Here is a 23,695-nt window from a genome sequence, read left to right on the forward strand (position 1 = left end):
TCAACATCCACCTTGATATAATCACTGGGATTTTTGCCCATTTCTCAAGGCAAAACTTCTCCAGTTCCTTTAAGTTAGATGGTTTCCTCTGGTGAACAGCGATCTTCAAGTCTGACCACAGATTCTCCTTGGTTAAGGTCTGGACTGACTCAGCGACTCCAGAAAACGTACATGTTTCCCCTTAAAACACCAAAGTGTTGCTTAGCAGTACGCTTTGGGTCATTATCTCGTTGGAAGGTGAACCTTCATCCCAGTATCAAATCACTGACAGACAAACAGGTTTTGCTCAATAATATCCCTGTATTTCGCACCATTCATCTTCCCCTCGACTCAGATCATTTTTCCTGTCCCTGCTGCAAAAAATCATCCTCACAGTATTATGCTGCCACCACCATATTTCACTGTGGGAATTGTGTTCTTGGGGTGATGAGCTGTGGTGGTTTGAAACCAGACATAGGGTTTTCCCTAGTGTCCAAATTCAATTTTGGTCTCATCTGACCTGTTGTGAATTCCGCTCTTGGGCTCCCTCCGGTGGTTGTAAATGGCACTTTTGTGAGTTCTGCTCTTGGGCTCCCTCTTGTGGTTTCTAGTGGTATGGCTGCTCCTTGGAGTTAGCTGTCTTCTGCTGCTTCCACCTGATCGTCGTTTCTGCTCGGCTATTTAAGCCTGGCTTTTCCTTCAGCTTGTGCCACTTGTAAATGGTTTCAGGTTGGATTCACATCTCTTTGGATTTCCCTGTTATCCTGACCAGTTCAGCTAAGCTAAGTTCTTGCTTGCTCTTTTCTGTCCACAGATTGTGGACTTATCCGTTCTGTGTCTTCTATGTTTGTCCAGCTTATCAGTATGAATTAATTCTGTCTTGCTGGAAGCTCTGGGAAGCAGATTTACCCTCCACACCTTTAGTCAGGTGTGGAGATTTTTTGTAAACTCTGCGTGGATTTTTGTAGTGTTTTATACTGACCGCACAGTATTCTGTCCTGTCCTATCTATCTAGCTAGACTGGCCTCCTGTGCTCATTCTGGTTTCATTCTGTGTATGTCTTTTCCCTCTCCACTCACAGTCATTATTTGTGGGGGGCTAATCTATCCTTTGGGGATTTTCTCTGAGGCAAGATAGTTTTCCTGCTTCTATCTTTAGGGGTAGTTAGCTCTTAGGCTGTGTCGAGATGTCTAGGGAGTGACAGGTACATCCCACGGCTGCTTCTAGTGTTGTGTTGAGCTTAGGGACTGCTGTCAGTACAGTTACCACTTCCTTCAGCGCTCGTTCCATGTTGCTCCTAGACCACCGCATCATAACAGTACAAGTGGCCAAAAATGAATTAAATGCATCTCAAAAGAAGGAAAAAAAAAAAAAGTTCTGAACCATTTTTTTTTCTGTGCTCTGTTCTGTCTTTTTTTTCCTCTTGATATCTGGGTGGTGCAGGATATATGCTCTGGCATGGATGTACAGGGTTTGTTTTCTCGTGTGGATCAACTTGCTGCAAGAGTCCAGAATATCCAAGATTATGTTGTCCAGACTCCGGCTCTAGAGCCTAGAATTCCTACTCCTGATTTGTTTTTTTGGGAACAGATCCAAGTTTTTGAACTTTAAAAATAGCTGCAAATTGTTTTTTGCTTTGAAGCCCCGTTCTTCTGATGATCCCATTCAGCAAGTGAAAATCATCATATCCTTGCTGCGTGGTGACCCTCAAGACTGGGCATTCTCTCTTGAGTCAGGGGATCCGGCATTATTGAATGTAGATGCATTTTTTCAAGCGCTCGGATTATTGTATTGTATTGTAACTCTGTAGAGCATGCTGAGAAAACACTGTTGGCCCTGTGTCAGGGTCAGGAAGCGGCAGAGTAAGGCTTGGTTCCCATTGCGTTAATGGGAAAGCGCTAACGGACAGCGTTGCACGGCGAAATTAACGCCGTGCAACGCGTCCGTTAGCGCGCCCATTCACAGCAATGGGAACGCGCAGCACTAGCGTGTGCCATGTTCGGCACGCGCTAGCGACACGCCGGTGTTTCCTGGCGCGCCGGGACGCGGCCACATTAAAAACATTGCGTTAGCGCAACCCGCTAGCGCTAGCGCTAAACGGGTTGCACTAACGCAATGTGACCCTAGCCTTATACTGCCAGAAATTTAGAAAATGGTCTGTGCTCACTAAATGGAATGAAGAGGCTCTGGCTGCTATTTTCAGAAAAGGTCTTTCTGAAACCCTTAAAGATGTTATGGTGGGCTTTCCTACGCCTACCAGTTTGAGCGAATCTATGTCTCTAGCCATTCAGATTGATCGGCGTCTGTGCGAGCGCAAAGCTGTGCACCATATGGCAGTATCCTCTGAGCAAAGTCCTGAACCTATGCAATGTGATAGGATTTTGACTAGAATAGAACGGCAGGAATTCAGACGTCAGAATAGGCTGTGTTTCTACTGTGGTAATTCGGCTCATGTTATCTCTGATTGCCCTAAGCGTACTAAGAGAGTCGCTAGGTCTGTTACCATTAGTACAATACAGCCTAAATTTCTCTTATCTGTGACCCCGATTTGCTCATTGTCGTCCTTTTCTGTCATGGCATTTGTGGATTCAGGCGCTGCCCTGAACTTAATGGACTTAGAATTCGCCAGGCGCTGTGATTTTTCCTTGCAGCCTTTGCAGAGCCCTATTCCTTTGAGGGGCATTGATGCTACACCATTGGCCAAGGATAAACCTCAGTACTGGACACAGATGAATATGTACATGGCTCCAGCACATCAGGAAGATTGCCGTTTTCTGGTGTTGCATAACCTGCATGATGTTGTTGTACTGGGATTTCCATGGTTACAGGAACATAATCCGGTGCTGGATTGGAAAACTATGTCTGTGACTAGTTGGGGTTGTCGAGGAGTACATAGTGACGTTCCTTTGATGTCAATTTCCTCTTCCCCCTCTTCTGAGGTCCCTGAGTTTTTGTCGGATTTCCAGGATGTATTTGATGAGCCCAAGTCCAGTTCTCTTCCTCCTCATAGGGACTGTGATTGTGCTATTAACTTGATTCCTGGTTGCAAGTTCCCTAAGGGCCGACTTTTCAATCTGTCTGTACCAGAGCATGCCGCCATGCGGAATTATGTTAAGGAGTCTTTGGAGAAGGGGCATATTCGGCCCTCTTCGTCACCATTGGGAGCGGGTTTCTTTTTTGTTGCCAAGAAGGATGGCTCCTTGAGACCCTGTATTGATTATCGTCTTCTTAATAAGATCACGGTCAAATTCCAATACCCCTTGCCTTTGCTTACTGATTTGTTTGCTCAGATTAAGGGGGCTAGTTGGTTTACTAAGATTGACCTCCGAGGGGCATATAATCTTGCTCGTATTAAACAGGGTGACGAATGGAAAACTGCATTTAATATGCCCGAAGGCCATTTTGAATACCTTGTGATGCCATTTGGGCTCTCTAATGCTCCATCTGTGTTCCAGTCTTTCATGCATGATATTTTCCGTAATTATCTTGATAAATTCATGGTCGTATATTTGGATGATATTTTGATTTTTTCCGATGATTGGGAGTCTCATGTGAAGCAGGTCAGGATGGTATTCCAGATCCTTCGTGATAATGCTTTATTTGTGAAGGGGTCTAAGTGCCTATTCGGAGTTCAGAAGGTCTCTTTTTTGGGTTTTATTTTTTCTCCCTCGTCTATAGAAATGGATCCTGTTAAGGTCCAAGCTATTCATGACTGGATCCAACCCACATTTGTGAAGGGTCTTCAGAAATTTTTGGGCTTTGCTAATTTTTATCGCCGTTTCATTGCCAACTTTTCCAGTGTGGTTAAGCCCCTTACTGATTTGACGAAGAAAGGCGCTGATGTGACGAATTGGTCCTCTGAGGCTGTTGAGGCCTTTCAGGAGCTTAAACGCCGATTTACTTCTGCCCCTGTGTTGCGTCAGCCGGATGTTTCTCTTCCTTTTCAGGTTGAGGTCGACGCTTCTGAGATTGGGGCAGGGGCTGTTTTGTCTCAGAGGGAGTCGGATGGTTCTTTGATGAAATCGTGTGCTTTTTTTTCCAGAAAGTTTTCACCTGCGGAACGCAATTATGATGTCGGCAATCGGGAGTTGTTGGCTATGAAGTGGGCGTTTGAGGAGTGGCGACATTGGCTTGAGGGAGCCAAGCACCGCATTGTGGTCTTGACCGATCATAAGAATCTGATTAACCTCGAGTCGGCCAAGCGGCTGAATCCTAGACAGGCTCGATGGTCCCTGTTTTTCTCCCGTTTTGATTTTGTGGTCCCATATCTTCCGGGATCTAAGAATGTTAAGGCGGATGCCCTCTATAGGAGTTTTTCGCCTGATTCTCCTGGAGTCCTTGAGCCGGTTGGCATTCTTAAGGAGGGGGTGATTCTTTCTGCTATCTCCCCTGATTTGCGGCGGGTGCTTCAGGAATTTCAGGCTGATATGCCTGACCGCTGTCCTGTGGGGAAGCTGTTTGTTCCTGATAGATGGACAAGTAAGGTAATTTCTGAGGTTCATTGTTCAGTGTTGGCTGGTCATCCTGGGATTTTTGGTACCAGAGATTTGGTTGCTAGGTCCTTTTGGTGGCCTTCCTTGTCGCGCGATGTCCGTGCTTTTGTGCAGTCCTGTGGGACTTGCGCATGGGCCAAGCCTTGCTGTTCCCGCGCTAGTGGGTTGCTTTTGCCTTTGCCGGTCCCTGAGAGGCCCTGGACGCATATTTCCATGGATTTTATTTCGGATCTTCCTGTTTCCCAGAAGATGTCTGTTATCTGGGTGGTTTGTGACCGGTTCTCTAAAATGGTCCATCTGGTACCTTTGCCTAAGTTGCCTTCCTCCTCAGATCTGGTTCCATTGTTTTTTCAGCATGTGGTTCGTTTGCATGGCATTCCGGAGAATATTGTGTCTGACAGAGGTTCCCAGTTCGTTTCTAGGTTTTGGCGAGCCTTTTGTGCTAGGATGGGCATTGATTTGTCTTTTTCTTCGGCGTTTCATCCTCAGACTAATGGCCAAACTGAGCGAACTAATCAGACCTTGGAGACCTATTTGAGATGCTTTGTGTCTGCTGATCAGGATGATTGGGTGGCTTTCTTGCCGTTGGCCGAGTTTGCCCTTAATAATCGGGCTAGTTCGGCTACTTTGGTTTCACCTTTCTTTTGTAATTTTGGTTTTCATCCTCGTTTTTCTTCTGGGCAGGTTGTGCCTTCTGATTGTCCTGGTGTTGATTCTGTGGTGGACAGGCTGCAGCAGATTTGGACTCATGTGGTGGACAATTTGACGTTGTCTCAGGAAAGGGCTCAACGTTTTGCTAACCGCCGTCGGTGTGTTGGTCCCCGGCTTCGTGTGGGGGATTTGGTCTGGTTGTCCTCTCGTCATGTTCCTATGAAGGTTTCTTCCCCTAAGTTTAAGCCTCGGTTTATTGTTCCTTATAAAATTTCTAAAATTTATAATCCGGTGTCTTTTCATTTGGCTCTTCCTGCCTCTTTTTCCATTCATAATGTTTTCCATAGATCTTTGTTGCGGAGATATGTGGTGCCCGTTGTTCCCTCGGTTGACCCTCCTGCCCCGCTGTTGGTTGAGGGAGAGTTGGAATATGAGGTTGAGAAGATTTTGGATTCTCGTTTTTCGAGGCGGAGGCTTCAGTATCTTGTCAAGTGGAAGGGTTATGGCCAGGAGGATAATTCTTGGGTTGTTGCCTCCGATGTCCATGCCACCGATTTGGTTCGTGCTTTTCACTTGGCTCGTCCTGATCGGCCTGGGGGCTCTGGTGAGGGTTCGGTGACCCCTCCTCAAGGGGGGGGTACTGTTGTGAATTCCGCTCTTGGGCTCCCTCCGGTGGTTGTAAGTGGCACTTTTGTGAGTTCTGCTCTTGGGCTACCTCTTGTGGTTTCTAGTGGTATGGCTGCTCCTTTGAGTTAGCTGTCTTCAGCTGCTTCCACCTGATCGTCGTTTCTGCTCGGCTATTTAGGCCTGGCTTTTCCTTCAGCTGTGCCACTTGTAAATGGTTTCTGGTTGGATTCACATCTCTTTGGATTTCCCTGTTATCCTGACCAGTTCAGCTAAGCTAAGTTCTTGCTTGCTCTTTTCTGTCCACAGATTGTGGACTTATCCGTTCTGTGTCTTCTATGTTTGTCCAGCTTATCAGTATGAATTAATTCTGTCTTGCTGGAAGCTCTGGGAAGCAGATTTACCCTCCACACCTTTAGTCAGGTGTGGAGTTTTTAGTAAACTTTGCGTGGATTTTTGTAGTGTTTTATACTGACCGCACAGTATTCTGTCCTGTCCTATCTATCTAGCTAGACTGGCCTCCTGTGCTCATTCTGGTTTCATTCTGTGTATGTCTTTTCCGTCTCCACTCACAGTCATTATTTGTGGGGGGCTAATCTATCCTTTGGGGATTTTCTCTGAGGCAAGATAGTTTTCCTGCTTCTATCTTTAGGGGTAGTTAGCTCTTAGGCTGTGTCGAGATGTCTAGGGAGTGACAGGTACATTCTACGGCTACTTCTAGTGTGGTGTTGAGCTTAGGGACTGCGGTCAGTACAGTTACCACTTCCTTCAGAGCTCGTTCCATGTTGCTCCTAAACCACCGCATCATAACACTGACCACAGCTCCTTCCTCCATACAATTGGGGAGTCTCCCACACATCTTTAGGCAAACTCAAAATGAGCCTTACAATTTTTTTGTATAAGTAAAGGCTTTTTTCTACCCACTCTTCCATAAAGGCCACCTCTGTGGAGTGTGTGGCTTATTGTGGTCGCATGGACAGATACTTCTTCAGTACGATCTCATGTCCGTCTTGAAATGTGCAGGGTGAGAGGCCAGAATCAATAAATGGAAATGTAAAGACGCGCTCCTCAGAGTGTCCAAGTGTGGGATCACTTGTCTCCTGGGACTCATGGATGAGCATGTTTGTTGTGCTCCCACCTGCAAACTGCACGGTGTTATTTTTATAAATAAAATATGTAGCCCTGAAAATGAATTTAACGTTAGAGCCACCTGCTGACTCTCCAAAATGTATGACTGAGTGCCACCTGATGGCGCTCAAAAAATTATGAGTGCCTGCTGCCTGATGGCCCTTCAAAATGTGTAATTGAAGGCGCTCAAAAAAATTTGTTGCGAGGGCCGCATGATAACCCTGTTGATATGGTGTAGCAGGAGGAGAACAAGAAAAATAAAAAACCATGAACTGTATACTCATTTTAGGGTGGAAAGGGTGCATGGGAATACAGATGTGCCTATTAGTTATCATGACCCCGGCAGGAATAAAACCCCCGGAATAACCTTAAGCAGGGAGGGAGAAGTGACTGCGGCCTGCAAGCCTTAGATTTGAGTCAACTCTGTGTAAAATAAAAATAAAGATGCCGTCATACTGATATAGAAGGGTTAATAGTTTGCCTTTAACTACCTTGCCTTTAAGTGCCTTTTGCCTCTTTAAGTGTTAGAATTACTAGAATCTGTTGACGCAGTAGTCTTAGTGTCTCCGCTTCCAGGAGACCATACTTCTTATCATGTATGTTCTCCATATTCAGTCACAACATGTTATTTGGTACGTGAGAGATTAAAGGTCAGTATGACCCTGGGTGATGATGGGGGCTACATGAGTTACATTGAAATGCATTATGTGTAAATGGTATAAAACATTGCTTTGGCTTTTTATAGATCAGATAAAAGTGACTTGCTCACAGGATATGTGTGAGGTGTCTTTTTGTCTCCAAGCGCGCTTGTAAAATGATGGGCGTAACTCCACAATTTGGTCTCACTGGTGATCTGTAAGCTGACATTTGGGTCAGAATGAAAAACAGCCATAACAGTTTTGGCGCCCAACGTGGGGCCGTGTATCCAGCCTATTCGGAATCCGTATGGGGGAGCTTCTGAGAGATTGGACACGCAAAACACCAGCTGCAGCAAGGTGAGAAATGTTATTCTTACAACCTGTTTTGCAATTGCAATCTCTCATCTGGATCTCTCCATACATCTGGGTAAAAGGCTGTGAACATGGTTCAAAGAATCCACATCACCAGTGAGTTTTGTGTTTTGTCTATTTATGTCCGTATGAGAGTTGAATAATAGAGTTATAAGATGATAATTGTTATCTGTATCATTTGTCAGTATACTAATTAGTTGTGTATTTGTGTAGTGTGTAATACAGAGCTGGGATAGACTCTGTGCAGTGTTGTTATTTTGGTCACTTTGGATTGGCAGTACATTATATGAAGCTGTATTTTGTATTAGGGCCATGGTTTTTGTTGTTTGGCCTTAAAGTGCTTTCAGAGTGTCAGTGGACACTGCTGCAGTTTTTGTTGTATAGAGTTGTGTTAATTCCAAAGTGCAAAATAGGCAGGCTGTTTGAACCTTGTATGTCTATGAGAACTCTGAATGAGATCCCTGATTGATGAGGGGTTCCGTTAGGTGTGGTCCTCTGTATGTGACAGAAGACATTATTCAGCGCAGTTTGAGCTGAATTAGGTGGCGTGATTGAGATAAGGGATTTTCTTCTTGTAAAAGTGAAAGGAAAAGAAACAACAATCCCTGAATGAGCATGTATGTATGTATGAGTGATCACATAAGTATCATTACTTATCTAACTGTTGTTAATTGTCCAGGATGAATGAGTTGTGGATATTTTAAATGTACATTTAATTTACATCTGAGATTCAGTGAAACCCGTGTTATATATGGTTTGACATTGGATAGGTTTCTATATGTGTTTTGGCCGGACGCGGTCAGAATCAGCTTATTCAAGTTGTGCAGTGATCTGCCTGTATAGAGAAACTGTTTTTAATCCCGAGAGAACGAATATTTTGTAGAGATTAAGTCTCAAAAACTGCTGCATTCTGTTTCTGTGTGTGTAAGACAACAAGCTCTTATCTGTGTTTATGATGGGAGGGGCGAACCCCTGCGCGAATTGTTTTTGATTTTCTCCTCCTTGTGCTGCAGGCCAGAGAAAGGGGGGTCCATGCAGCTGCGCTGAAGAATATGGAGCTGTGCATATTCTGTCCTTGGTTCAGTACGCGCTGAGAGATTGTGTTTAAAGCAACAGTACTGTATGTATTGAAGTAGAAAGAAATATCGTAAGTTCAAGTTGGAATTTGAAAGTGAAAAGAACTGTGCCTAGTTTTAGAGGAAATTGTAAGTGATTGAAAAGATTGGTAAAAGATTCACCTGCTTCAAGTTGAGTGATTGATATAGCAAATTGAGGATCAATGGAGGAGGTAGCCAACTGCACGGCTGATGTAGTGTACGGAGGAACCTGCTACATTCAGTCTACGGCATTAGGTGGTGTAACCTTGCCGTCCATGGAGCTGTGCTAGCCAGCTGATCTACCGAGTGGTAGGTGGTGAACCTGCTTGGTAAAATCCTTTAAGTCCACCGAGTGGTAGGTAGTGCACCTGCTCGGTGTTGTTGAGCGGATAAGTTAAGCCATGGGCAACTTATTCTGTGTGCAGTCAGGGCCCCCAATGGGATCCAAAAACCGCTGTACAGATTGGAAAAAGGAAGCAGTGAAAAATGTGAGACCAATATTAAAACACGCAAAAATGCCAGTGAGTGGATGGATGTTTGGATGTTCAAAAAGGCACAGACAAATGAGGAAAATAGCATGTGAATAAATGGCATCTGAGAGAGTGCAGCAGGACAGAAGTAAGGTGTATTATGAATGTTTTCATGCTTAAAAGTCCGACTATGACCGACACATTACTGCTACGGTCATACCTTTGTATAACCAGAGACCAAGACAGATACAGGAGTATTATCCCTGGAAGCCCTCTGACTAGCTAGCTACGCTAAAATGATTAGCTGACCCTGAGAACAAACCTTTCCCATTTTACAGACAAAGACAATATGATGGACGTATAAGTGCACCTGAGCAGACCTAGAGAGTTGGTGAGCACCAAAGCAGGTGACGTACTAGGATGCAAATTAAGACTTTTACAGATGTGACTAAAGGAGAGAGAGAGTAGAGATGTACTCTGGACGGTTACAGCTGAAATGGGCAGACATGGGGTAAAGTCCAGTAAACCCACTCGATGTTAAAATATTGGTAAATACATTCATTGACGGCATGACAAAGGCTTACGAAACGCAGTACAGACAGCCAGACCTAAATGGAGAAATGTAGATCCAAAGACCTCCTGAAGGTTGCTCAGGAGTTGAAGAAACTAGGACAATAAGATGACGTGTCATGTATGCTGGAACACGAGGAAAACAGTAGAGACGTAGTAAGGGACCTAAGGACTTAGAAACAGTGAAGTGCTGGAATTGTGGAGAAAATGGACACTCAGACCAATTCAGACTAGGAAACTGACAACCCAGTGACAAATTTGTGCCCTGTTATTGTCCCCTCCGGACCTGGTCCTGCCTTGATGACCACCATACCAATGCTGGGAGGGAAATAGACAGAATTCTTGACCGACACTGGGGCAGCTGGGACTAGTACACAAAGACTTGATACTGCCAGACATGATTACTGACGAGACTGTGGAAAACGTGAGGGTAGGGGGACAAGCGACTGAAGCCCCTATGACTAAACAAGAAAAGATTAGAGTCACGAGACAGCCAAGAGGTGCTTACAAACTTATTGTTAGTGACAATACCCCTATGAATTTGCTGGGAGCAGAGTTGAGTGCTGTCTAGGCACTATACAGTGCTCTCCTGAGGGTATTACAGTCACAAGTCCCCTTTTCACATAAACACTTGTGGCAGAGGGACGCCAGGGTCTTCCACGTGCACATTATACCACAGGTAAATCATGCCCTATTGTAGTTACACTTAATTCCATTCCTTTGACAGTTTTTGTAGTTTCCTTACACAAAGATGGTAGAGTTACCGTGTATTTCTAGGTTGTCTTCATATGATATATAGTTTTTTAGCCATTCATTATATTGGCTCAAACCATAGTCATTGTTTATTTGTCTTTTCCAGTTCTTATTACCTTATCACAGGCAACTGGCATTGATATTTGGTATTTTTCAAATCCCTTCTTTTTGTATTTGGAGCTGTTAGTTATGGATTTATATAGGGCTGCTACTTTCTTAGAACAAGCTTGTGCTTTGCTGTGGCCTATGGCATTGTGCTCCCCCAGTTTTATGACTCAGTATCTTTCTTAATCATATATAAATATAATTTTCTTTTGGTAACTTTTTGTGAATCAAATTTAGTTTTTTTAAGGGATACTCTACCCAATCAAATACGGGTATAAATATTTGGACATTAATGTGTGACTTATATAAACACTTGTGTAATATTGCAGAAATGGTGTATATGGCAAGAGTAGTGAAAGTAACACCTGACACCAGAATGTCTGAGGACAGGGAAAAGAGTCAGGTACCAGACACCGTTTGGGCAAGGGGAAGATCTGATATGGGTCGGCTGCCCATTCCCCCTGTCATGACAAATCACGAGAAGTAATCACTCCTCTCTGGTTAAGGCAATACCCCTTAAGTCTAGTCAAATCAATGGCCCTGAGCAGGAATATTAAAGAGTATGTTAAGGCAGGGGTTCTAGTTCAGAGACATTCCCCCTGCAACACCCCTTTGTATCCCAGTAAGAAAAAAAAAGGACCCAAGGGTTCCCCTGACACTTACAGAATGGTTCATGACTAACGAGCTATTAATGAGGTTACAGAGAGTATGACCTTAATTGTCCCTAACCCACACACCGTACGGTCACAGATCCCCGCGACGTCAAAATGTTTCACCGTTATTGATTTGGCAAATGCATTCTTCTCTGTACCACTGCACTCTGACTGTCAGTATCTTTTGTCTTTCACTCACGAAGGTAAACAATACTGTTGGACGGTCCTCCCACAAAGGGGGAAAGAACTCCCCAACCATCTATTCAACAGCGATGGTAGGGATTCTTGAGCAGTGGCAACCACCTCATCCACAGATTGTACTATTACAGTACGTGGGTGACCTCTTGCTCTGCTGCCCGGACAGTTTCCTTGCTGTGTTTTTTGGCAGAAAAGGGTTGCAGAGTCTCACGTGATTGCAAACAAAAGGTGACATTTTTAGGACATTGTATTGCTGAAGGACACCTGACTGAAGACAGAAAACAGGCAATACAAATCTCCCTTTACCCAGGTCACACCAGCATCTACTCACTTTTCTAGGTTTGGTGGCCTACTGTAGGCCTCGGATAAGGTCTTCTTCACAAATGATGCACCCACTCTATGACTGTTTGCCATCAGAACCCTACAATCTCACTCAAGAAGCAATTGATTCCTTCCACTCTCTCAAGCTGCTCATTGTGTCAGACATTGCAAACTAGGATCAGCCATTTTTCTTATTTTTCACAGAGCAGGGTGGACATGCTACCGCAGTACTGACACTACAACATGGAGAGAAACAGAGACCGATAGCTTACTAGCACAATTAGACCCAGTGATTAGAGGGTCTTCTACATGAGTCTGTGCTGTAAGAGCTGCTGTATTACTGAAAGGCATGTGAGATCACACTGACTTTTTCTTTTTGACAATTTGTTCCCCACGTGACATTAATGCCATACTCGTACAAGTTCAACCAAAACATCTGTCTATGGATAGACAGATCAGACTTGAATGTGCTCTAATACTAATTCCTGAATATGTCACCCTCAAAAGACGTAATGTTCTGAATCCAGCCACTCATCTGCCTGCGGATTCAGAAAAGGGGGAATTGGTGACAGCATTGGCAGGTGGGAAAGAGAACATGACATGACGTTGACATGACGCACGAACATGACTGCATAGGAACTGATGAGTCAGGAGACAGTGGGTTTTACATATGTTCGTGGGAAGAAAAAACCTGTTCCTAATGCATATTTTGAGGTTTTTTTTATTTTTGTAGATGGCTTCAGATACCACCAGAATGGGCGACTCTACATTGGATATGCAGTAGTATCCTCACATGAGGTAATCCGAGCTGAACCACTCCCTCCTCACATGTCGGTGCAGGAGGCAGAGTTGAAGGCACTCACTGAAGCGTGTAGAGCTGCTGCAGGTAAAGTCGCTAACAGTTACACAGATTCGAATTGTGCATGGGGAACATCCCATGATTATTGCCCTATCTGGAGAAGCAGAACGTTTCTTACATCAGCCGGTAAGCCCATTAAAAATGCAGAGCTGGTGAAACAATTAGTGGAGGCATTGACGTTATCAGTCCAGGTTGGCATCGTCAAGGTAAAAGCACACACGGACGGTGACTCTGTGGAGGAAAAGGGCAACAAAAGGGCGGACGAGGCTGCTAAAGTAGCAGCAAGGCGGCGTAGGGAGCAGTGGACGGTGGCGGGGAGTCAGCGTATTCCAGCCACACTGAGCCTAGATGTCCTGAAATCCCTCCAGCTGCCCAAACAGAGAAGGAACACTGGGAGAATGGGAGCTGAGCTGAACTCAGAAAGAGTATGGGAGAATCAGGATAAATCGTATATACCAAGATCCCTGCTCCCAATCATGGCGCAAGCAACACAAGATGCCTCCTGGATCGCTCATGGTTTCAGTTACGCAGCCGCAAAGCTCGTACGGTCATGCCTCATCTGTGCACAGCACAACCCAGGTAAAACAGTAAAAATCCCTAAGAAAGCGACACCCAGGCCTCTCTACCCGTTTCAGAGACTGCTACATACAGCTACCCAAGGTAGGAGTGTGTGAAAAATATCCTAGTATGTGTAGATCTCTTCTCTGGTTGGCTGGAAGCCTATCTGGTAAAATCTGCAAATACTAAAGAGACTGCAGACAAACTAATGAAAGAACTGATCTGCAGGTATGGTGTCCTAGAAACCATAGACAGCGATAGGGACACACACTTCACGGGAGAAATAATGAGGGAAGTCATGCAGGTCCTGGGAGTACAGCAAGCATATCATGCACCATATAGACCACAAAGTAGTGGGAAAGTGATGAGACTAAACGGGACACTTAAACTGGAAAATCAAAGGCCACTGCAGACACAGGAAAGAGCGGGGTAGAGTGTTTGTCTCTTGCACTCATGTCAGTCAGACACACTCCAAATAGAAAGACAGGCTTGTGTCCTTCTGAAGTCCTGTTTAGTAGGTTGCCAGAGGCCGGTCTGTACTTCCCACAGGTGCTACAAAAGCAACACGGTGCTATGACAGCCCATGTCCAGACCTTACAGAAAAGACTTAATGTGGTGCATAAACATGTGTTTTCATCCATTCCAGATCCTAATGCCAGTGCAGACGTACATCAGCTGAATCCAGGTGATTGGTGGTCATACACAGGCGTGCATCAGCTGAATCCAGGTGATTGGTGGTCATACACAGACGTACATCAGCTGAATCCAGGTGATTGGTGGTCATACACAGACGTACATCAGCTGAATCCAGGTGATTGGTGGTCATACACAGACGTACATCAGCTGAATCCAGGTGATTGGTGGTCATACACAGACGTGCATCAGCTGAATCCAGGTGATTGGTGGTCATACACAGACGTACATCTGCTGAATGCAGGTGATTGGTGGTCATACACAGACGTACATCAGCTGAATCCAGGTGATTGGTGGTCATACACAGACGTACATCAGCTGAATCCAGGTGATTGGTGGTCATACACAGACGTACATCAGCTGAATCCAGGTGATCGGTGGTCATACACAGACGTACATCAGCTGAATCCAGGTGATTGGTGGTCATACACAGACGTACATCAGCTGAATCCAGGTGATCGGTGGTCATACACAGACGTACATCAGCTGAATCCAGGTGATTGGTGGTCATACACAGACGTACATCAGCTGAATCCAGGTGATTGGTGGTCATACACAGACGTACATCAGCTGAATCCAGGTGATTGGTGGTCATACACAGACGTACATCAGCTGAATCCAGGTGATTGGTGGTCATACACAGACGTACATCAGCTGAATCCAGGTGACTGGTGGTCATACACAGACGTACATCAGCTGAGTCCAGGTGATTGGTGGTCATACACAGGCGTGCATCAGCTGAATCCAGGTGATTGGTGGTCATACACAGACATACATCAGCTGAATCCAGGTGATTGGTGGTCATACACAGACACGTGAGAAGGAGCCTAGATCCACGGTTTGACGGCCCGTTTTAAAGTCCAGCTGACCACATTCACCTCAGGGAAACTTGAGGGAAAGCCCACCTGGATCCATGCCAGTCACTGCAAAAAGATCTTTTCACCAGCAGAATGACGGTTCTCCTAATCACCTTGCTGGCAGTGGTAGGATGTTTGCACCTTACAGAGACACTGGATAAACAAACTTATTCAACATCTTGCTTTTCTTATAAAAGACGCGGAAGGACAAAAACTGCTGGACTGTTGGATCTGTGCACACAGCCCAGTATCTGCAAGGACTATGCTGTGCTTAGCCTTACCCCAGGACCCAAGGAAGGTATTAACACCACACTGCATGCACAGTGAGACTTGGACTCAGATTTTCGTGGTTCCTTAAGGCTCTTAATGAGACTAATACAATATAGAGACTGCTTTTTAATCCAGCCAATTGGCTTAGCGGGATGGATTATTTTTGGTGTTTTACAGACTTATATGCAAATTTTGTTGCTTTGCTTATTGTTTTATGTAGCCGTAAAAGCACAAATATATGTATTACCTAAGCTATGGAATAATGTAGGTGTAGAAAAAATCTAAGGCTGAACCTTCTGTAGTATATCATAGGCCCCGTATGGCCACTGTTGACAGGGGAGGTGAGTGTCCACACTGAGGGTGGATGGGTGAAGCAGGTAGGAAGTCCCCTTGTGGGTACTAGACCGATGAGACAGTAGCTCCTTTGTGGACATCAGCTGACCCCGTAGCAGAGGTTATACCATTTACAAAAGGGGGAAATTGATATAGAAGGGTTAATAGTTTGCCTTTAACTACCTTGCCTTTAAGTGCCTTTTGCCTCTTTAAGTGTTAGAATTACTAGAATCTGTTGACGCAGTAGTCTGACGGTCTCCTCTTCAAGGAGACTGCACTTCTTATCATGTATGTTCTCCATATTCAGTCACAACATGTTATTTGGTACGTGAGAGATTAAAGGTCAGTATGACCCTGGGTGATGGTGGGGGCTACATGAGTTACATTGAAATGCATTATGTGTAAATGGTATAAAACATTGCTTTGGCTTTTTATAGATCAGATAAAAGTGACTTGCTCACAGGATATGTGTGAGGTGTCTTTTTGTCTCCAAGCGCGCTTGTAAAATGATGGGCGTAACTCCACAATTTGGTCTCACTAGTGATCTGTCAGCTGACATTTGGGTCAGAATGAAAAACAGCTATAACAATACAATGGGAGAAAGACCCAAATGTAACTCCTGTGTGAATAAATGGACAAAGGACTGGTGGTGTTCTGTCCCCAGGATGGGTTGGAGAACGTTCCCCCACATGAATATTCATTGGCAAAGGTCTCCAAGGAGATAAAAACATGTTTTGAGCCCCCAGTTTTGATCTGTGTGAAGCCTTGTGGGCTGCCTGAGGCTCTGAGCCGGCACAGGAGGAACTGGCGCCCACCTTAGATGGAGTCCGATGCCTGAAGGTCCTTGTTGTGCTAGTTGTATCCCGTGCCCCTGGATCTGGGACTCCTTGTTCTTGGCCTCAGAAGTCCCACTCCTTCTAAATGAAATGTTTTCTGAGGCCCTATTCTACGTATATTCCAGGGGGTCTTACATTCCCTCCTTCTCATTGTTGATAGGTCTTGCACTTAGTGCATAGGCTTCAGCAGTCTACGAGTCCCAGAAATTCAGAAATCTCATGCACACGATTCCTTTTTTTTCTCGACAAATGGAAAACTGCTGCATTTTTTGAAGAAGCAGCATGTACATTTTTCAGTGATTTTACAGTGTTTTTTCACCATTGAAAAAGCGCAAAAATGCAATAAAAACAGTTTGAACACAGCCTAAGGGGTGGAGGAGGTTTTTTTTCTCTCCTATTCATTTTGCCATGTAAACAAGTCATACAGGAAAGGATGTTTCCTAACCTTTTACTCCTGTAAATTCCATTTTATCTGCGGTTTTGCATGTTTTATTGTCAGTCCATAAAAGTGGCGCAATACTCTGACAACATTGCTCACAGTAGTGACCTGGGAGTCAGAGATGTGTCCAGGCGTCTTCCCCATGATGTTCCCATGTCCCTGGAGCCCCATTTCCATCCATGTCAGAGATTTTACTACAATATCACATGTCAGTCATCATCATCATCACGTGCCGGTCATTATTACATACCTGTGAAAACATCTCCCGGAATCTCCTCCTTCCCGTCACTCACACACGGCTGATCCCCCCTCGTCATCGCTTCTTCTTCTGTCTCTTCCTTCACTTTATTCTTAGTCGGATCTTCCTCCTGATATATCAGATGTAACAATCAGCACAATACATTTAGGAGCATCTTAAGGGGGGCACATGTGTGGGGTCAGGCACGCGCATCCCTGCAGAAAAGCATCACGGCAGCTAAGCATCGAGACGGCCGGGAATTAACATCCATCTCCTCTCTTCACACAGGTACAATCTCTGCTTCCTGTCATCTGCTGCCCATCATCCTGCAACATTCCCTTTAATGGTATATAACAGTACCTTCTGAATGTTTGCTATATTCATTTGCGGCATTGAATTAAATACTTACTGCTGTAGATCCATGCCGGGGTCACAGGAGATATTATCTGGTGCAAGGTGTTACAGCATATGGTTGTAGCCAGACCCGGTGCCTTTGATCTTGTAACCTCCCCTGGGGTGTTGGCCAATTGCTAATTTATCCCAAATAAGGTCCCACAATCCCTCTCACCTGATCCTTTGCTCAGTCCTATAAATTTAGTAGCATCTTAAGGGGAGCTCGCGTGTGGGGCCAGGCACGCGCATCCCTGCAGCAAAGCATCACGCAGCTAAGCATCGAGACGCCGCAGTTATTTCAACAGCAGGAGTCAGGACCCCACTCTATGTATCTGTCTTTGGGTATCTCTGCCCAGTAAGCACTTCTTTTTACTCGGATCTAGCTTTGCTATTAACCCATCTTACTCCTTCACCATGTTTACCTATGCCAGTGGTTCCCAACTCCAGGCCTCGAGGGCCGCCAACAGTGCAGGTTTTCAGGATTTCCTTAGTATTGCACAGGGGTTGGAATCATCACCTGTGCAGATGATCACATTACCACCGATGCAATACTAAAGAAATCCTGAAAACCTGCACTGTTGGCGGCCCTCGAAGCCTGGAGTTGGGGACCACTGACCTATGCCCTTACAGTGTTTGCTCCACTAATCCTCTCTCTCTCTCCTTTGCTATCCACAAACCCCAGCACCCTCTAACCAAATAATCATCTCCTCTTCCTTCTTTCCTCCCCACCTGACCTCCTCTGCTAACCTGCTCTTCAACCTCAGATCTCTCTTAATAAAACAAGCCGCCCACTCTCCTTCTCCCACCTGCTCTCCCTCTCTCTGCTTCTCCTCACTGCTGGCGATTTATCTCCCAACCCTGGACCCCCACAGCTCATACCTCCCATTACTACCCCCTCCTACCGCTCCCTATCTAATATGAACTACCGCAATCTTTCCAACATAAAACTCGTGCCCCTGATGCCCACCCCCCTGCTCCCTCTCTCTGGAGCACTCTGGAATGCCCGCTCAATCTGCAATAAGCTTCATGTGATTCATGACCTCTTTCTCTCTCACAATCTTGCCTTCCTCGGCCTCACAGAAACATAGCTGACACCCTCTGACACTGCCTCCCCTGCTGTGCTACGGCGGCCTCCACTTCACCCACACCCCTCGCCCCGGCAACAGACATGGTGGAGGAGTGGGTCTTCTCCTTTCTTCAAACTGCACCTTTAACATAATCCCACCTCTACCCTCCCTTACCCTCCCCTCTTTTGAAGTCCACTCTGTCCGCATCTACTCTCCCTCCAACCTCCAAGTGACCGTCATATACCGACCTCCGGGCCCGGCCACTGCCTTTATTGACCAATTCTCCACCTGGCTTCTTTCCACTGACATTCCCACTATCATGATAGGTGACTTCAACATCCCCACTGATAGCCTTCAGTCAACAGCCACCAAACTCCTGTCCCTTACTTCATCTGTTGGACTTAGTGGTCCTCCTCAGCCACCCATACAGACGGACATACCCTAGACCTGGTCTTCACCCATCTCTGCTCTCTATCTAACTTCACCACCTCCCCTCTCCCTCTATCCGACCACCATCTGCTCACCTTCTCATCCCTGTCCTCCTCACCGGTCACCTACGTCCAGCAACATGTGCACCCCTGCAGAATCCTTGCACACCTAGATACCCACACACTCCCTGACTCTATCCTACCACTGGCATCCATATCCTCACTCCACGACACAGACACTGCCACTGCTTTCTACAATGCCAATCTCGCATCAGCTATTGACACGGTCGCCCCTCTCGTTCATGGCAGAGTGCAACGTATCAATAGACAACCCTGGCACAATAACAGCACTAAAAAGCTCCAGCAAGTGACCAGTGTTGCGGAGCGGCATTTGAAGAAAACAAATTCACAAGACGACTTCACTGAATTCAAACAGGCAACACTCGCTTTCAAATCTACTCTCACCTCTGCTAAACAGGCGACTTCACAACCCTCGTATCTTCCCTATCCTACAACCCCAGACAGTTATTCAAAACCTTTAACTCCCTCCTCCGCCCCCCACTGCCCCCTCCAACCTCCCTCATCTCTGCTGAGGACTTTGCCACACACCTTGAAAATAAGATCGACCAAACAAGGCAAATCTTCATTGTTCAACCACCACAACCCCTTTGTATACCAGACCAATGCCCAAACCCCATAACCTCCCTATCCAACATCACTGAAGGGGGGCTTAATTGTCTCCTCTCCAAATCGCACCTCACCACCTGTGCGCTCGACCCCATCCCATCTCCTCCCCAACCTCTCCACCACTCTTATCCCATCCCTAACCCACCTCTTCAACCCATCACTAACTTCTGGCACATTCCCTTCTGCTTTCAAACATGCCACAATCACGCCTATCCTTAAAAAGCCAACCCTCGATCCAACTGCTATGTCCAGCTATCGCCCAATATCACTGCTCCCATTCGCTTCCAAACTCCTGGAGCAGCACGTCCACTCTGAACTCTCCTCCCACCTCTCATCTAACTTTCTCTTTGACAATCTACAATCTGGTTTCCGCCCCCATCACTCAACTGAGACTGCCCTGACCAAAATCACTAATGACCTACTAACAGCCAAAGCTAATGGACAATACTCTGTACTCCTCCTTCTAGACCTGTCCTCTGCTTTCCACACAGTTGACCACTGCCTCCTACTACAGATCCTCTCCTCCTTTGGCATCAAAGACCTCGCCCTATCCTGGATCTCCTCGTACCTTTCCAACCGCACATTCAGCGTCTCCCACTCCCATACTACCTCCTCATCCCACCCTCTCTCTGTTGGAGTCCCCCAAGGCTCTGTTCTAGGACCCCTACTCTTCTCGATCTATACACTCGGCCTGGGACAACTCATAAGTCCCATGGATTCCAGTACCACCTCTATGCTGATGACACTCAGATCTACCTCTCTGGCCCAGACGTCACCTCCCTGCTGTCCAGAATCCCGCAGTGCCTATCAGCCATATCCTCCTTCTCCTCTCGCTTCCTCAAACTCAATGTGGACAAATCTGAACTCATCATCTTTACCCCATCCCATACATCTTCCTCACCTGACCCATCTATAGCAATTAACGACATCACGCATTCCCCCGTACCGGAAATCCGCTGCCTCGGAGTAACCCTCGACTCTGCCCTGTCCTTCAAACCGCACATCCAAGCTCTTTCCACCTCCTGTCGCCTCCAGCTCAAAAATATCTCCAGAATCCGTCCTTTCCTCAACCCTCAATCTACAAAAATGCTTGTGCATGCCCTCATCATCTCCCGCCTTGACTACTGCAACATCCTTTTCTGTTGCCTCCCTGCTAACACCCTTGCACCTCTCCAGTCCATCCTTAACTCTGCTGCCCGACTAATTCATCTGTCTCCTCGCTACTCCTCTGCTTCCCCCCTCTGCAAATCTCTTCACTGGCTCCCATTCCCTCAGCGTATCCAGTTCAAATTACTAATACTGATCTACAAAGCCATCCACAACCTGTCTCCTCCATATATCTCTGACCTAATCTCCCGATATCTTCCCTCACGTATTCTCCGGTCCTCCCAAGACCGCCTTCTCTCCTCCACACTTATTCGCTCCTCAACAACCGCATCCAAGACTTCTGCCGAATATCCCCCATCCTCTGGAATTCTCTGCCCCAACACGTCCGACTATCAACCACATTCGGATCCTTCAGACGGAACCTGAAAACCCATCTCTTCAGGAAAGCCTACAGCCTGCACTGACCCCGCTGCCTCCTCACCACTACCGGAGCTACCGCCTCACCAACACCGGAGCTACCGCCTCACCAACACCGGAGCTACCGCCTCACCAACACCGGAGCTACCGCCTCACCAACACCGGAGCTACCGCCTCACCAACACCGGAGCTACCGCCTCACCAACACCGGAGCTACCGCCTCACCAACACCGGAGCTACCGCCTCACCAACACCGGAGCTACCGCCTCACCAACACCGGAGCTACCGCCTCACCAACACGGGAGCTACCGCCTCACCAACACCGGAGCTACCGCCTCACCAACACCGGAGCTACCGCCTCACCAACACGGGAGCTACCGCCTCACCAACACCGGAGCTACCGCCTCACCAACACCGGAGCTACCGCCTCACCAACACCGGAGCTACCGCCTCACCAACACCGGAGCTACCGCCTCACCAACATCGGAACTACCGCCTCACCAACACCGGAGCTACCGCCTCACCAACACCGGAGCTACCGCCTCACCAACACCGGAACTACCGCCTCACCAACACCAGAGCTACCGCCTCACCAACACCGGAGCTACCGCCTCACCAACACCGGAGCTACCGCCTCACCAACACCGGAGCTACCGCCTCACCAACACCGGAGCTACCGCCTCACCAACACCGGAGCTACCGCCTCAACAACACCGGAAGCTACCGCCTCACCAACACCGGAGCTACCGCCTCACCAACACCGGAGCTACCGCCTCACCAACACCGGAGCTACCGCCTCACCAACACCAGAGCTGCAGCAACCCTCAACCTACAGTCTCCTTCCCCATAATCCTGTAGAATGTAAGCCCGCAAGGGCAGGGTCCTCGCCCCTCTGTATCAGTCTGTCATTGTTAGTTTGTTTACTGTAAGTGATATCTGTAACGTGTATGTAACCCCTTCTCATGTACAGCACCATGGAATCAATGTGCTATAGAAATAAATAATAATAATAATAATAATAATAAAAAGAATACAAGAAACCACCAAAATCTGTGACCTCTATGACCTCAATCAGAAATGTCCCCCCATATACAGATCCGGTACAGGGCTCAGCACCGTCTACCTGATGATCCTCCGGGATGTTGTGATTCTCCTCCGGACAGTCCTGGGGACACAGAGGACGGGGACATCTCTCTGGTGGATTTCTCCTCCTGGATCCATCTGTGGAGACACACAGTGATGGAATAGATTGTGTCATGTGATGATGAGATGATGGGAGTAGTAGTAGGTGACCACAGAACAGAAATATCTGTGTCTGCATCACTAATAGCAACCGACCAACGCTGAAGAGACAATCTGATGTCAGGGGAAGGTTCCTCTCACCTCGTGGTGTCAGAGGCCGGAGCTCCTCCATCATCACATCCTGGTACCGATCCTGGTGTCCTTCTAGATACTCCCACTCCTCCATGGAGAGATAGACAGCGACGTCCTGACACCTTATAGGAACCTGACAACAGCCACACCGTCATCACCCAGAATCCTCCAGTGCTGTATAATGTCCCAGCAGTCACCTCTCCGCTCATCACCCAGAATCCTCCAGTGCTGTATAATGTCCCAGCAGTCACCTCTACGCCCATCACCCAGAATCCTCCAGTGCTGTATAATGTCCCAGCAGTCACCTCTCCGCTCATCACCCAGAATCCTCCAGTGCTGTATAATGTCCCAGCAGTCACCTCTCCGCTCATCACCCAGAATCCTCCAGTGCTGTATAATATCCCAGCAGTCACCTCTCCGCTCATCACCCAGAATCCTCCAGTGCTGTATAATGTCCCAGCAGTCACCTCTCCGCTCATCACCCAGAATCCTCCAGTGCTGTATAATGTCCCAGCAGTCACCTCTCTGCTCATCACCCAGAATCCTCCAGTCCTGTATAATCTCCCAGCAGTCACCTCTCCAGTCATCACCCAGAATCCTCCAGTCCTGTATAATGTCCCAGCAGTCACCTCTCCGCTCATCACCCAGAATCCTCCAGTGCTGTATAATGTCCCAGCAGTCACCTCTCCGCTCATCACCCAGAATCCTCCAGTGCTGTATAATGTCCCAGCAGTCACCTCTCCGCTCATCACCCAGAATCCTCCAGTCCTGTATAATGTCCCAGCAGTCACCTCTCCGCTCATCACCCAGAATCCTCCAGTCCTGTATAATGTCCCAGCAGTCACCTCTCCGCTCATCACCCAGAATCCTCCAGTGCTGTATAATGTCCCAGCAGTCACCTCTCCGCTCATCACCCAGAATCCTCCAGTCCTGTATAATGTCCCAGCAGTCACCTCTCCACTCATCACCCAGAATCCTCCAGTGCCGTCCTGTATAATGTCCCAGCAGTCACCTCCCCGCTCATCACCCAGAATCCTCCAGTCCTGTATAATGTCCCAGCAGTCAACTCTCCGCTCATCACCCAGAA

General features: G+C 46.9%; 1 protein-coding gene across 1 annotated transcript in view; it reads right to left on the reverse strand.

Annotated features, from left to right (window-relative positions):
- The window catches only part of LOC138657422 (zinc finger protein ZFP2-like), an 85,239-nt gene that overhangs the window by 39,693 nt on the left and 21,851 nt on the right, over positions 1 to 23,695 (reverse strand). The window contains exons 4-6 of the mRNA XM_069745203.1: positions 22,618 to 22,741; positions 22,358 to 22,455; positions 17,148 to 17,265 (exon numbers count right to left, since the gene is read on the reverse strand). Coding sequence (XP_069601304.1) covers positions 17,148 to 17,265; positions 22,358 to 22,455; positions 22,618 to 22,741 — 340 coding nt within the window. The remainder of the gene's footprint in view (positions 1 to 17,147; positions 17,266 to 22,357; positions 22,456 to 22,617; positions 22,742 to 23,695) is intronic.

Source organism: Ranitomeya imitator, chromosome 1 (genome assembly GCF_032444005.1).
Source record: "Ranitomeya imitator isolate aRanImi1 chromosome 1, aRanImi1.pri, whole genome shotgun sequence".
Lineage (NCBI taxonomy): Eukaryota > Metazoa > Chordata > Amphibia > Anura > Dendrobatidae > Ranitomeya > Ranitomeya imitator.